At 34.5% G+C, this 14,831-nt stretch overlaps 1 protein-coding gene across 1 annotated transcript in view; it reads right to left on the bottom strand.

Moving 5' to 3' along the window:
- Window positions 1-13,200, bottom strand: part of LOC132754975 (DNA repair protein RAD51 homolog 1) — a 30,039-nt gene extending 16,839 nt beyond the window's left edge. The window contains exons 1-4 of the mRNA XM_060745738.1: window positions 13,073-13,200; window positions 3,095-3,196; window positions 2,481-2,618; window positions 1,673-1,790 (exon numbers count right to left, since the gene is read on the bottom strand). Of these exons, the coding sequence (XP_060601721.1) occupies window positions 1,673-1,790; window positions 2,481-2,618; window positions 3,095-3,181 (343 nt within the window). The 5' untranslated portion in view covers window positions 3,182-3,196; window positions 13,073-13,200. The remainder of the gene's footprint in view (window positions 1-1,672; window positions 1,791-2,480; window positions 2,619-3,094; window positions 3,197-13,072) is intronic.
- Window positions 13,201-14,831: the final 1,631 nt, after the last annotated feature.

The raw sequence follows: 14,831 nt of genomic DNA, 5'->3' as shown, positions 1-14,831 counted from the left end.
ATAATTTTTCTTATTTTTTTAACCTGATGGGTGTACGCGAATTTATGATTTTCGGCAGTCACCTCCGCGAATTCAAAATAGCGCGAATATTTGTATATACCCCCAAAATAGACCTTTCCGCGAAAATTTGCTTCCGCGAATTTAAATACACATACAGTATTTAGAAAATAAGTACAAAACCTAAGATTTATTTCATAAAAAGTCATTTGTATTAAAAGTAATAACTTTTGTAATGAAACTTAGGTGAAAGATAAATTTGTGTAATATACTCTTAAAAATTCTTTTATTGCTTATCCCACTTCCCAAATTATTGCTTTTTCCCCTCTTCTTTAAATACATGTATATTCTGTCACTAGACCTGTTTTTAATAGCTAGATAATAAATTCATTCTTTTTTTTCCCCACTAAGGTTCATGCACCTAATTTTCCCAACTGGGCAGACCCACTTTCTTTTCAAAATTGGTGAACAAAACCAAACGACATCAATAACAATTGAGTTAAAATTTAAATTACACTTCAAGTTACAACAGAGAAAGCAAATAAACAATACATAAACCATATGATGTATGCAAATATTAACATTATATGCAAATATGTAACCATTAACATTAAAGATTTTCGATTCTCTTTGAACAAGCAATTATCATAGTATTGCAAGCAATCCATAAGTCCCCTACCGGTTAGAACCCCATCAACATTCTGAAGGGCCATTCACTAATGTTTCAATTTTTCTCTATTTTAAGTAAATTTGTTGGAAAAGTTCTTTAAAAGTGATCACAGGAAACAGCTTTTATGAACAGACAGACAGACGAACTGAAGGACACTCTAAAGTTAATATTTGAAACATCCCTGTTACCAAAATATAACATTTTAAAAGCAAAATTCTTAAACAGGAGATAACTCTTGAATTAAATATGCAATTTCATAAAAATTTTAAGCTCTTTTTGACTAATCACAAATATTGTTATATTTGCCATGTTTTAAGCCTATTTGTTGCCAAGGCAACTGATATTTCTTCAAAATAGGAAGAACAGATAAGACATGCATAATCTCAAGACTGCCATCTACCCATATGTCAAGTTTCATAAAAATATTTCCAGTACTTTTTGAGTTATCACTGGATTCAGTATATGTGTAAAATTTGCCATATTTTCAGTCTATGTGTTGCCATAGCAACCAGAATTTTCGACATAGGAAGAAAAGAAAAAGACGTGCATAATCTCAAGACTGCCATCTACCCATATGTCAAGTTTCATAAAAATATTTCCAGTACTTTTTGCGTTATCACTGGATCCAGTTTATGTGTAAAATTTGCCATATTTTCAGCCTATTTGTTGCCATAGCAACCAGAATTTTCAACATAGGAAGAAAAGAAAAAGACGTGCATAATCTCCATACTGCCATCTATCCATATACCAAGTTTCATAAAAATATTTTCAGTACTTTTCAAGTTATCGCGGGATCCAGTTTTGTGGACGGACGGACTGACTGACGGACGGACAGACGGACGGACAGACGGACGGAGGGTAAACCTACAGTCCCCTCCGGTAAACCGGTAGGGGACTAAAAAGATTGATAAATTTAATAATATCTCCAATCTTTTTTCAGGAAATGCTTTTTCACCACTACAAGTACAAGATGGCACAAAGTTATTAAAGAAAGTGTCTTGTTACCTTGTAATAATTTGTCTAGTTCTTTAGACCCAGATGTTACTTGGATAATCTCTGATCTTTTCTGGTGGAATTCTGTGGCTGTTGTGAAACCCATTGGAACAAGTTTAGCTGCTTCAGCCTATGTAATAAACACTTGTAATAAGAAAACAACAAAAACAATAGAAAGACTTAGAAAATGTGAAATGCTCATTGGCATATTGTTTATATTATCATTCTGAAAGTTTATTCAGAACAATTTTTGAAAGCATTCTCAAATAATGTTAGTCATATTCTAAAGGGCAACAACCTAAGGAGTATTCCTGAATTTTATTCTCGTTAAATATACAGCATTCCAAATGTAAGATTGGTAATCTAATCTTCACAACTATCTCTACATACACATAATTATTGTCAAATTATAAAACTATTCGGATGAATGAGACAAAACAGTTTATTAAAAATGTCTTTAATGTGCAAATCCAACATTTGCATTATAATGGACCATTCCAGTTTTATGTAAGTTGGCTGGACAGCTATCAAATTACTAAACTGTAATAATACATAGTCATTAGTTGACATGGTTGAAACAAAAGAACACAAATGGAATGGTTTTGTTTATGATACTGTTTACGAGCAATGAGTAGGAAAAGCATGGCTAAATTATTCACTGCTATATTAAAGGTCCATGGTCAGGCCACTGAATTTACTATGGGTGAAAGGCCTGAACACATAATGTCCTCGCCTCTGGCTTGCAAACTGGAAAAACTTTTAACAATTAGAAATCATGTTCTTTTATTCCAGACTAAAAAATAACCAAATAAAAATTTACCAGCACTTTGTCTGCTTTAGCTTCACTGATGCCTTTAATAGCCAATAAATTTTTCTTAGGTGCATAAGCTACTGACTCAACAGTATAGAAACCAGCTTCTTCCATCTTCTTAACATCTGTAGCACTGATTCCATGTGCCTTAAATAAAAGAAAGTCAACATTATTATATATAAATATTACAAACAAATATCTTAAATTGACAAGTTAATTAGAACAAAACCCACAATATTCAATGTTCAAAATCAAACGCTTAACAATTTGAAAACATCATCAGTGCCTATGTCAGTTTTTTTCCCACAGAAAGTGTAGAAACCATGTCAACCCAACAACAAACAGATTATACATCTAGTTTATTCCAAATAGTTCCACACAGTGCTCACTGTGATTATGTCTTGAAATTAAACCAGTCTGCACTATAGTGTGTTACAAATGTGGTTTTACCAAAGTCTTTAATATTGTTTGTTGCTAACTAGTGTAATTCAAATATACATTTACTAATACTTAAATGGGTATGTTTATCAACCTTACAGTATAATATAAAGTTTTGGAGATTCAAATGGGTCCATATTTTGCCCCATTTAAGACCGACATGTACACTATACAGCATTGTTTACCTCTAATCTTGAGAGTAGTAATGGACCAAATGTTTCTTCATCAGCTTCCTGGACCTGATTTGACCTTTGAGCCTGCATCTGTGCCATACTAGGTTTTTTTTTCTGAAAGTTCAAGTGAATTCAGTGTTAAAATTTTGCAAATGAAGGTTAGATTTCAATAAGCATCATTTGAACTGGAATCAATTGGACTGGACACCCGTTCCTGGAAGTAATTAATTACCAAATAGTAAAACATTCTATATTTACAGTACATATAATTTATATAAAACATTTTTCTTTCAAAATGAGCACTTGACAATGCATCAAAAGAATCACAGAATTAATTCTTTAATGATGTCAGAAAGTTGTCAGATGTCATAATATCCACACAGTCATTCCCAAAGATTGTCGGACCAACGAACCTGTCCGCTAAAAAATGAGCAGGTCCGATGAATTTTCCAATTTTGTCGGACTGTCTCTCCATTAAAAATATTAGAGTTGTCAAGTTGAAAATAGTCTTTCCTGCCAAAATGAAACTGTATTTGCTTCTGGCATGCACATAGAAGAATCAAGATAATATAAAAATCGAGAACCAGTGTCATAAGTATTCGCGAAAATTTCATAATTTATATTTCCATTTCTATTCTATAGTTGCTATAGATCCCGTATCTTGTCCAGCCACAGAGCCTTAATTTTCAACCTAGAAATCAAAGTCAAACAATTCCTCCAAATTCCACTCTGTCATTGTTAAATTTAACACTGCAATATTTGATGTGATAGGCAGAAAAACATAGTACAGTAAAAACTCTGAAAACCGGACCCTCTGAAAACCGGAATCCTCTGAAAACCGGACCATTTCAAAAGTCCCGTTTTTTCTTCTTATATGTTCATTGAAAATAAATCCTCTGAATACCGGAACCTCTGAATTCTGAAAACCGGACGATTTTCTATGGTTTCTAATGCTAAACATGCATAAAAATCCTCTGAAAACCGGACAGCAATTTTAAGTGTCAACTTTCTGTGTATTTTAATGTATATTAAAACATAATCTCAACAGGTGACATGTTTAATGACCAGGTAATGATCACCATTTTTATCTATGCAGGTGTGAAAACACTTGTTAGTGTGTGCTAATTTCTTATTGGCAATTAAATTATTGCTCTTCCATTACAATTGTGCCTTTCCCTGTATAGGTTTGATTTTTCTAAATGTTTTAAATTTGTTAAATATAAAATGTCTAAAAAGAATTGGGACACTTTTGTAAAATGATTCCTGCTTTGCTAAAAAAATGATATTTGTTTCGATATTTATTATATGCAAACATAGTAATACTAAATTGTATTAATAACATATTTCAAAAGCCAATTAAAAAGATGTGTTGTTTTAATTTCTGATTTTCTGAATTATATTCATGGATTTGCATAATGAAATCACTTAAGACAAATATTGCTTAAAGAAATTAAAATATGACTTACACAAAAGTGTTAAAAAGTAAATACAAAATGTTTGAACAAAGTCATAGTTCAATCACATCATAATTATCAATTAAAGTATAAAACCTCTGAAAACCGAAAACCTCTGAAAACCGGACTTTTGGTCAAGTCCGGAGAGGGTCCGGTTTTCAGAGTTTTTACTGTATAACCACATTAGCAATATTCATTCAAATTTGTTTTATATTCATATATGGACTTGTTCACAAACATGGAAAGATGTTTTCTTAAATTATTATTACATTTTTGGTAAAAGAAGAATTTTCAATGATTTGGGCAATAAAAACTTATTACAAGCCATCCTTGTGACATTGAAAAATATGTTACATGTTAATAAATGCATTATAGTGGAACCCCATTGTATCATGCAATTCATCTATTCACTTTGCAAAATGCGCCACCTACTGATTATTTACATTTGTAAGTGTCACGTCAAAATCTCGCTTTTGTTTTTTTGCAGTAAAAATTATAAAATATATGTTTCCAGTACTCTAAGTCATATATTGTAGATAATAAATAGAGATGTAAATAGTGTGTTCTTGTTAAAGTTACATTCACTTTCTATTAAAAAATTCCTTACTTTATGTTGACATTTTAAAAACAGACATCTTTGTTTCAAATGGACTTAAAGTCTAACTTAAAGATGGTTCAAGCTTTCTAAACTTTGACTTGTTTGTTTGTTTTATTTTTCGCCTTTTCCCCAACAGCATTTCAGTCATATAGGCGGGTAGTTTCCTAACCATCGTTCCTGGAAAGTTACATCAATACTAGACTACCTTCCTCCGCGCTAAACTATCAAAGCATCTCCCGGGGATCGAACCCACGCCAGAGAGGTAACTGGATTAGTAGTCATCAACTCTAACCCCTCGACCACGGAGGCGGTATTAACAGAGCAACGATATAATGATGTGACCTAATTTTTCAACCTGTTTGACATGGCTGCCAATATCTGTATATTCAAAGCTAAAGACTGTCTATCAGTGATGTTTGCCATGTAAATATTATGACAAAAAGACCAAAATATATGACAGGGATCACCTTTCTAGGCAACTTGGGCAACAAAGTTGCCTTGTCTCTCACCATTTCATCCGGATCGCTTAGAAAAGCGAAAACAAAGTCGCCCTAATTTTCGCTAAACGCTTGCTATAAATTTTGAAGAATTAACCAGCTCAGTTTCGTTTACACTCTTCCTATTTCAAACCGATTTGTTAAACACATTTTCAATGGTCGGTTAAATTGGAAAGCCAATGAAACGCGGCGAGACAATTTAGCAAGTGTTGGAATTGAACGGTTGACATCTTCAGGTATTCTCCAATGCCGACTTATTATCAATAAACAACACTTAAACATATTGGCAGCGATTCATGTCAATTAGGATAAATTGGGGGCATACTTATTGCATTAATTAGTTGGTAAGTTTAGTGATCTTATTCACAAATTTTCTCTTTACAAAAGCGTGTCGCTAAAAGTGTTGGTCACTTGTATGTTTTGATGTTTACAATTGTCTCAGCAATTTGGTAAATGGGTCTCTGTTATAAATGTTGGTGATGATTTATCCCTTGATATATTATTTTTTAAAAGAACTTTTATTAGAACGTTTACAAGTAAACAAACAATAAAACACTGATGTCTCTTGCTAGCTTGTTAACAAGAGGGGGCGAAAAACCCGGCAAACAGTAATGCATTATGCAGAAAAAGTCCGCCGAAAAAATACCATCAGTATTCTGTACACACGTAACCTTTTCTTAAAAAAAAAAAGAAGATCCACATAAACCTTATTAAGTATATATGAACTTGGACACTGCACTGCCTATTAATATTTCTTGGGGAAATATTGAAAATGATGAAATAAAAGGGCCTACTAGTGATTTACTAAAATAAATTGTTTTCTTTTATTTCAGCACATCACCTGGCTGCAGCATTAAAATCAGAACAAGCTACACAAAACCTATGATAAAGATAATATAGAAGAAAAAAAAGACTGCCACATTTGTAATTTTGCTGTTTATTGTTATGAGTTACTTAATAAACTGTTATGTACTCCACCAAATGTTGGTCAATCATAAAACTAAGTATTAAATGGAACATCAACATTTAAAAAAAATGCAGTTCATATACACTTCTCCTTGTCCCCAAAAACTTCTCCCTATCTTCACTGGAGGGAGAAGTCACTTCACCCTAAATTTTAGGGCTTGCGTGATCCCTGCATGATACAAAATAAAGATTCAGGAAGGTTTAAATTTCTTAATTGCAGTTGTGATCTATCAGTAACTAGATGGATACAAAAGGTTCCAGGCTACATGTTGTTTTATTTATATAAGATAAAGAACAAATACCAATCAATTACCATGTGTTTGTTAAGGGTAGTGATTAATCAGGTGATAAACTGATAATTATGATTGACACAATCATTCAAATTTGATTAATCAGGCATAGAAATTTCCATTTGTCCGCTTGTATTTACGAGTAGCAGGGTTCTCGGGGACGCTTATTTCGGCGTCCCGGTACGCATGTCTATTACAGCTGGACGCAAATATTTCAGAGCAAGGATTCCGCGCAAGCTTAATTTTGCCTGGGGACGCATAAACATTACCGATTGTTTACAACCATAAATACACAAATACGTCATCGCGTGTCAGTCTATAGGTAGGCGGTCCTATGCACATCGACCAGTGAAGCGATTAGCCAATCAGCGATAACGCTTTCGATCATTATCAAGTGATAGAGATCAGACTATACACGCACTTTACACGTAATTACCAGATATAACACGAGGTGATAATTTTTTATCTTTGTCCAACAGTTGATTGGAATTTAGCAAATTTTACCGACAAAAGAATTAACTTTTAACTATTTACGCCGCAAGTTTTAAAACTGTTTACTCACATTACAAATGAGTGTAATTTTAAATTATTGTCAAATATTTTTCGGCATTTTCTAGGCACAATTTTACTAAAGTTTCATTCTTGCAAAAAAGTTCTATAAGAGTATTAAGATTAAGAATTTAAGATAGTGTGCTGAAATGCCAAGACAACAAACCAAAATACACATACGCTTTTCTTTGATTTTTAGATTCTATCCGAAAATTGATCCCGAACATTATCGATTTTACGTTCGCCAGAAACCCTCAAATTTCACAAAGGGCACAAAAATTCTCAGTTTCCAAGCTAAATATGTGAATGACTTGTTCCTTTGTTATTTAATCAACATTAAATCTTTAAATATCGATCTTCAATTTGCCCCCTTTTGAAGATATTTGCTAAAATAATTGTCGATCGGATGAATCTCTTACACACTGTGTGAAGATGTACATGATTTTCCTATTCATTCCGCTAAACGCTGCCTATATACATTTACGTTTTTTTTTGTTTTTGTTTTTTTACAAATATAAACTTTTGGTCTTAAGAGTGGACCTATTTTACCAGAATAAAATTTGATTTGGTATAAAAGTGAAGTTGATGCATTATAATTTTATTGTTTCATATAATAAATATTAACAACAAAACAATACTTATATACTATGTAGTTCAGAGTTTGTTTTGAATTACTATAAACTTTGAAAGTCTCTTGAAGATTCAAAATATCAGCAATGCTATTGTGAGCATAAAATGACTAATCTGTAAACATATTAATTGCGACGCGTTTTTGGACTCCAACTTTTTCAGGCTTGAGAGTCCATGGGCTCCATGTTGTAAAGTCCTAGTGAGAACCCTGAGTAGACAAAATGGTAGAATGCTTGTCCGGCAGGACGAGCGGAAATTTGATGATGTAATAGGAAGCTAGAATTCTCATTTATAATCATATAAAGCAAACCATGCAGGACGAGTAGAAATTTGAAGCTACTTGCTCTGTAGGACGGGCAGCTGTAAAAAATTTTTTTTATCTCTGTTAACTTAATGACCACTTGCAACGAATTAGAAGCTTATGGTAATAAGTCCTGCTTCTCATATAAATCAGAATTGATTGTTAAGCAGAATGATGTAGATAAGTTAATATGTTTCTATTTCATTGAAGATTACTTTACAAACAAAAAGCACCAAATAAACACATAAAAATTTTGCAGAAGTACAATGTTCAACTAATAATAATACACCAGCTACATGTATCTCTTATTTTTCATTTAAAACAGCTTGCCTTGAAAACATGCAAGTCATCAGATAAAGTTTATATGTTTTACGTCTGTATGTTGACCAATGCCAAGTTGACTGTGCCGAGTTGGTAGAGGGCCTAGTTGACTCTTTACCCATTTAGCTAGATTATGGTTAGAACTTAGACCTCTAGCTTCATGGAAATGCTTATTCCTTTAAATTTATAAACCTGGAACTCCTGACGTATAGAGGCGAAATTATCCCTTTTCTACAAGATTCACCATGCCATGGTCTGGTTGTTATCTCCAAATTATAGTAGATCTAGATCTATAATTTTAGGTTTCATTTCAACATTTCATATCAAAAACAAGAAACATGGCAATGCCACGAAACCAGGTTTTCAATTATCTCCATTGTAGATAAATATGTTGTATTTGAAATACAATTACAAGCAATAAACTATGTAACTATGTGCAATGTAAAACATGAATAATGTAGGAGGAATTGCCACAGAAGAAGTGTTCACTATATATTCTGTATAAGGAAAAAATATATTCTGTATAAGTAAAAAAAACAAAGGGCCATAATTAGGTCAAAAATTATCCAATCACAAAACCTCTACAATATGCGTCAGGGCACTTGATGACAAAGCTTCTGTGAAAGTTTGAACAAAATCTGTTGAGAAATGTAGGACTTGTTCAGCACAGAAAAATTTGTTCACTATATATTGATAATTCTGTATAAGGAAAAAAAACAAAGGGGCATAATTAGGTCAAATATTATCCAATCACAAAACCCCGACAATATGCGCCAGGGCACTTGATAACAAAGCTTCTGTGAAAGTTTGGTCAAAATCCGTTGAGAAATGTAGGAGAAGTTGCGCACAGTAGAAATTGTTCACTATATATTCTGTATAAAGAAAAAAACAAAGGGCCATAATTACGTCAAATATTATCCAATCACAAAACCCCAACAATATGTGCCAGGGCACTTGATAAATAAAGGTTCTGTGAAAGTTTGGTCAAAATCCGTTGAGAAATGTAGGAGGAGTTGCGCACAGAAGAAATTGTTCACTATATATTCTATATAAGGAAAAAAACAAAGGGCCATAATTAGGTCAAATATTATCCAATCACAAAACCCCGACAATATGTGCCAGGGCACTTGATGACAAAGCTTCTGTGAAAGTTTGGTCAAAATCCATTGAGAAATGTAGGAGGAGTTGCGCACAGAAGAAATTGTTCACTATATATTCTATATAAGGAAGAAAAACAAAGGGCCATAATTAGGTCAAATATTATCAAATCGCAAAACCCCGACAATATGTGCCAGGGCACTTGATGACAAAGCTTCTGTGAAAGTTTGGTCACAATCCGTTGAGAAATGATGGAGGAGTTGCCCACAGAAGAAATTGTTCACTATATATTCTATATAAGAAAAAATAACAAAGGGCCATAATTAGGTCAAATATTATCCAATGGCAAAACCCCGACAATATGCGCCAGGCCACTTGATGACAAAGCTTCTGTGAAAGTTTGGTCAAAATCTGTTGAGAAATGTAGGAGGAGTTGCGCACAGAAGAAATTGTTTACGCCCACCCGTCCGCCCGCCGACATACCTCAATCTAATAACCAGTTTTTTCCTTCGGAAAACCTGGTTAATTATCATTACACAGCAAAAAAATGGCAAGGGAATAAGATATTTCACCAGATTACCGCTAGATGCTTCTCCCCTAAAGACAAGGGGTGAAGTGTCTAAGGGGTAAATTGTCTGAGGGGCGAAGTGTCTGTAAAAATGCATTGGGGTGAAGTGTCTAGGGGATGTCAGGCAATATCCTGGATTAGACCCCGGGTAGGTAAGGTTCATTCCGTTTTATTTAGTGTATTATATACCAAGTTTTACGTCTGAAAAATACACAGGGGTCTAATCCAGGAGACTGCTGGATGTCACCAACTTGACCAAGATGAACTGTCAGCCATGAAAAAGTGCCTGATCACTCATAATTTCCACAGACACTTGGAGTATGGACCCCGCCCTTTCCCCGCCCCTGGATATTAAAAACTAAAAGTATTGTTTATTACAAGAATAAGTTTTAAATTTGTGCTAATATTAGTTTGAGACAGTTAAGTGTCTAACACATGAACAAGTTTGAATAGAATTTCATAACGTTTTAAAAAAGTCAATTTTTTTCCAACGCTTCAATTTCCTGAAGATACCAAGCTTCGAAATGTAAACACAACTGACCTACATATATTTCAGGTATTTATGTTATCGCATGCCATTTATTTCTGGTGTAAATCAGTCGATGCATATATTCCTTTAATAAATAAGAATCCGGGTCAGCTCGGCCCTAAAACATACTCGGCCCCCGAGTCAGCTCGGCCCTATTCCAACTCGGCACGGGTCAACTCGGCCCACTTTTAAAAATGGGTAAAGGACATCAAAGGACTCCTATTGTCACATACTATTATTATCAATCAATGTGTATGTTAAAGATGCCGATTAATTAGGTGATAATTATGATTGACTCATTCATTCAAATTTGATTAGTGACCACCTGCAATTAATTAGAAGCTTATGCTATTAAGTAAGCATGTTTTTGTTAATATTTTCTTGAAAATTACTTTACAAACAAAATGCATCTAAGGAAACACATTTTTATTATATCTATATTCACAGGCACAAGTATCGGACCTGGGAAGAAAAAATATGAAGTTATTTTATCAATCTGTTCATATTTTTTCTTCCCAGGTTCGATAATCGTGCCTGTGTCTATATTAATTTTATCGAATCTGCAAGACAAATAAATAACTTTTTTTTCTAAATATACTTTATTTCAGCAGAGGTACAATGTAAAATTATTTAATAATAATAAGATATTTCTTATTATTCATTTACCTTAACAACATGCAAAGCGAAGTAAATACGTTATAGGCCTATATATTTTTGTAAAGTGGGCCGAGTTGACCCGTGCCGAGTTGACCCGTGCCGAGTTGGTATAGGGCCGAGTTGACTCTTTTCCATAAATAACTGCATGTTATTATCAGATCGTACCTTTCTTCCAAGCTTTGCACATTTAATTATATTTTCATAACTGAGTCACATGCTTCTTTACGAATTCATGACCACTGGAATGTTTCCCGTAAATTACAGCGGGAAAATCGCTGGGAAAAAGAAATTCAATCGCAACTACTCGGCCCTTTCCGTCAGTCTTCTTGATTTGGTTTCTGTATAGTCCAATATATTAGACGTTACAGGCTTGTTATAGTTTTTGTCGGTCAAGCCTGACGTCTAATAGTTATTGCTAAAAAACGCATAGCATCATAAAAAAATCCAAAAATGTCTATTGTCTTGCCTTTCAAGCTTTATTCAAAAGCTTATCATATTTTCTTTCAATTTCATGCTCAATCATACACAAAAACTTTCAAACGATGTACTTATTAATTTAAAATAAAATATAAACATCAATCTATTTTTGTCTATCAGCCATACTGGTTAAGCAAGGTGCTTTACAGATTGATTCCAAATTTTTGAACGGAAAAATATATTCGAACACACTGACGGTGCATGAGCAATTATTTCGTTAAAAAAATATTCCGTTAGATTGTTCTGACTCAATTAAACGCTTGCATTTGAATTAGCCAATCAGATTTCGCGCACTTTACGGCCGCCATTTGTTTATCGGCTGTAAAAGGAATTGAAATACATGAGAGGATTTAATCATGATTTTTCGGATGTGACAGTTTAATTATTTTGACAAAAGGTATTTATTTTTTAGTTTTGTTCATAAATAGGTCAAAAATTATGTAAATACACGCTGTCTTCATTGTATTTCGTTCCGCCCGATTTTCTGGTGGAACATGCTATGGGTTTTTGAGCAATTTCGATATGACGTTGCTTTGCCCAGAAGCAAAAATATCTCAAAGCGACGTCATATTTATAGGACTAGGTTTCTGTACTGATTAGGGGAAGGAACCGCTGCGGGGTTTTGGTTCTCGGCATGAAAATGAAAGCGCAAAACAGTGCCGAAACTCATTCCAGTCATCTCACATCAAAGGAAAGCGTATACGTTGTTATCTTCATGAAATTATGATATTCTAGGGACTTTTTTAAACGTGGTTAAAATAGCGGAAAACATGTTTTATGTTCAAGACATGTGACCAGGTCGTAATAATATGCAAAAATATTTTGACGTACGGTTTGCACGATAAAAATAGGCATGGTGTATACAAGTGCGGATCAAGAAGGGGAGCCACGCACATAACCCCAAGCGTCTGTGATAATTTCACTGCTTATCCGTGCTAGTGTTTGACTCGTAGAGACCAATTTTTCTATACTTAATCAATTATTTTACATAACCAGGTAAAAAATTTCATTATATTTCATTAAAGTAGCCCTATTTAATAATCATAAATGCATACCAGTCCTTAAATTTTCAGAATTTGCAGAAGACCTCTGTTTACATAAATCCGGAAATCCCGCCGATTATTCGATTCTGTTATTTGATTGGTTTAAAATATAACGGCGTATAAACTCCGTCCAACCTTTCTAAAAGCTGTGCCGAAAGTGAAGAAATCGGTCATTGCACAATCATCGTCGGTTACCCGATTTCAGGTTACCCGCGCAGTCTGATCAGGATCCATGCTGTTCGCTTACAAACCCTATAACAAGTAGAGAAACTGATAGCGAACAGCATGGATCCTGATCAGACTGCGCATATGGCACAAAATCACAATTATTTTTCACCCCCACATGACAAGGGATACAGGGATACAAGGGTTACACAAGGTTACAGTGGGATACAGTTAATTTCCATCATGTAACAGATATTTTTTAAATAAAATTTGACTTTTTTGTTATTTATTTCACCTAGAGATATTATTTGAATTAATTTTAGTAAATGTTTTCTATTAAAACATTTTGTAACCATAAGTAACCAATGTAACCCTTGTATCCATGTATCCCATTCTTAACAAGGGTGAAAAAGAATTGTGTTTTTAGGACATATCTAGATGTGCAGGCTGTTCTGGATCCATGCTGGTCGCAAACCCATTATGTTCTATCTACATCTACATCTACATTGTACGTCGGCGCAATCACACTTGATTATGACGCGACGGGTGGTGATAGGTCAAGAAAAAGAAATATACAAGAAATGATAGAAAGTTAGAAGAGGTTGGATAGTACACAGGTAGAGATATAGACAAAAAGTATGGCCAGCTATATTTCGCCTCTTCAACCCAAACCTCTCCGGTTACGGTGGCCGCTGCCGGCACAGCCTTGGATATCACTAGTGGGTACTTGTAGCTGGGCCCATAAGGCGACTTAGAATGTGAGGGCTGATATCCCCTGCTTGAAGGATACCAAGTCAGGGGCCTCTGCAACGGAGGCAGGTAAGCTATTCCATATTGTGGCTGTACGAGGGAAGAAGGAGTTCTTGTAGTACGATGTAGATGTTGATGGTAGATGGAACTTCTTGGAGTGGTCACTTCTAGTGCGGCTCGGGGCAGGGGTGAGATAATCGCTGACTGGTATGTCCACCAGGTCATTGGTGATCTTGAACATCATGGTCAGCTGGGCTTTGGTCCGTCGTGACTCTAATGTCTCCCACTCCAAGTGTTGGATCATTGAGGATACGCTGCTTGTGTTGTGGTAACGGTTCGTCACATATCTTGCAGCTCTCCTCTGGACCATCTCGAGCTTGCGTGTAAGGTCCTTGGTATAAGGGTTCCAGACGGTGGAGCAATATTCAAGGCCTGGTCGCACAAGTGACATGTAGGCTGTGCTCTTGACCTGTTCATTGCTGATGCGCAGGTTGCGTCGAAGGAAGCCGAGTGTACTGTTGCCCTTCTTTACGATCTTGTCAACATGTTGATTCCAGGAGAGGTTTCCAGACATATGGACTCCGAGGTACTTGGTTATCGAGTCTATCTCTGATGTTGGTTTTGTCATGACACGGCTCAATTATATACTTTTAGCAGGAAGCCAAACTTATCTGCAAATTACATGTAGATTGCATTTAATGCTATGAGTAATTATTGTCATCTATGGAATCGTGTTGTTAATAAATAATGATTTTTAGTCAAACAAAACCTAAGGATGATTTTAACTTTATGTATAATGGTAAAACGATCGATTTAGTGGATAACTTTACTTACTTTGGAGTACTTAATATAAACA

Source organism: Ruditapes philippinarum, unplaced genomic scaffold (genome assembly GCF_026571515.1).
Source record: "Ruditapes philippinarum isolate M1 unplaced genomic scaffold, ASM2657151v2 ctg5104_1_1_1_1, whole genome shotgun sequence".
In the NCBI taxonomy this organism is placed as follows: domain Eukaryota; kingdom Metazoa; phylum Mollusca; class Bivalvia; order Venerida; family Veneridae; genus Ruditapes; species Ruditapes philippinarum.
Note: the sequence above shows the minus strand (reverse complement) of the source record. Positions and strands in the feature narration are given on the sequence as shown.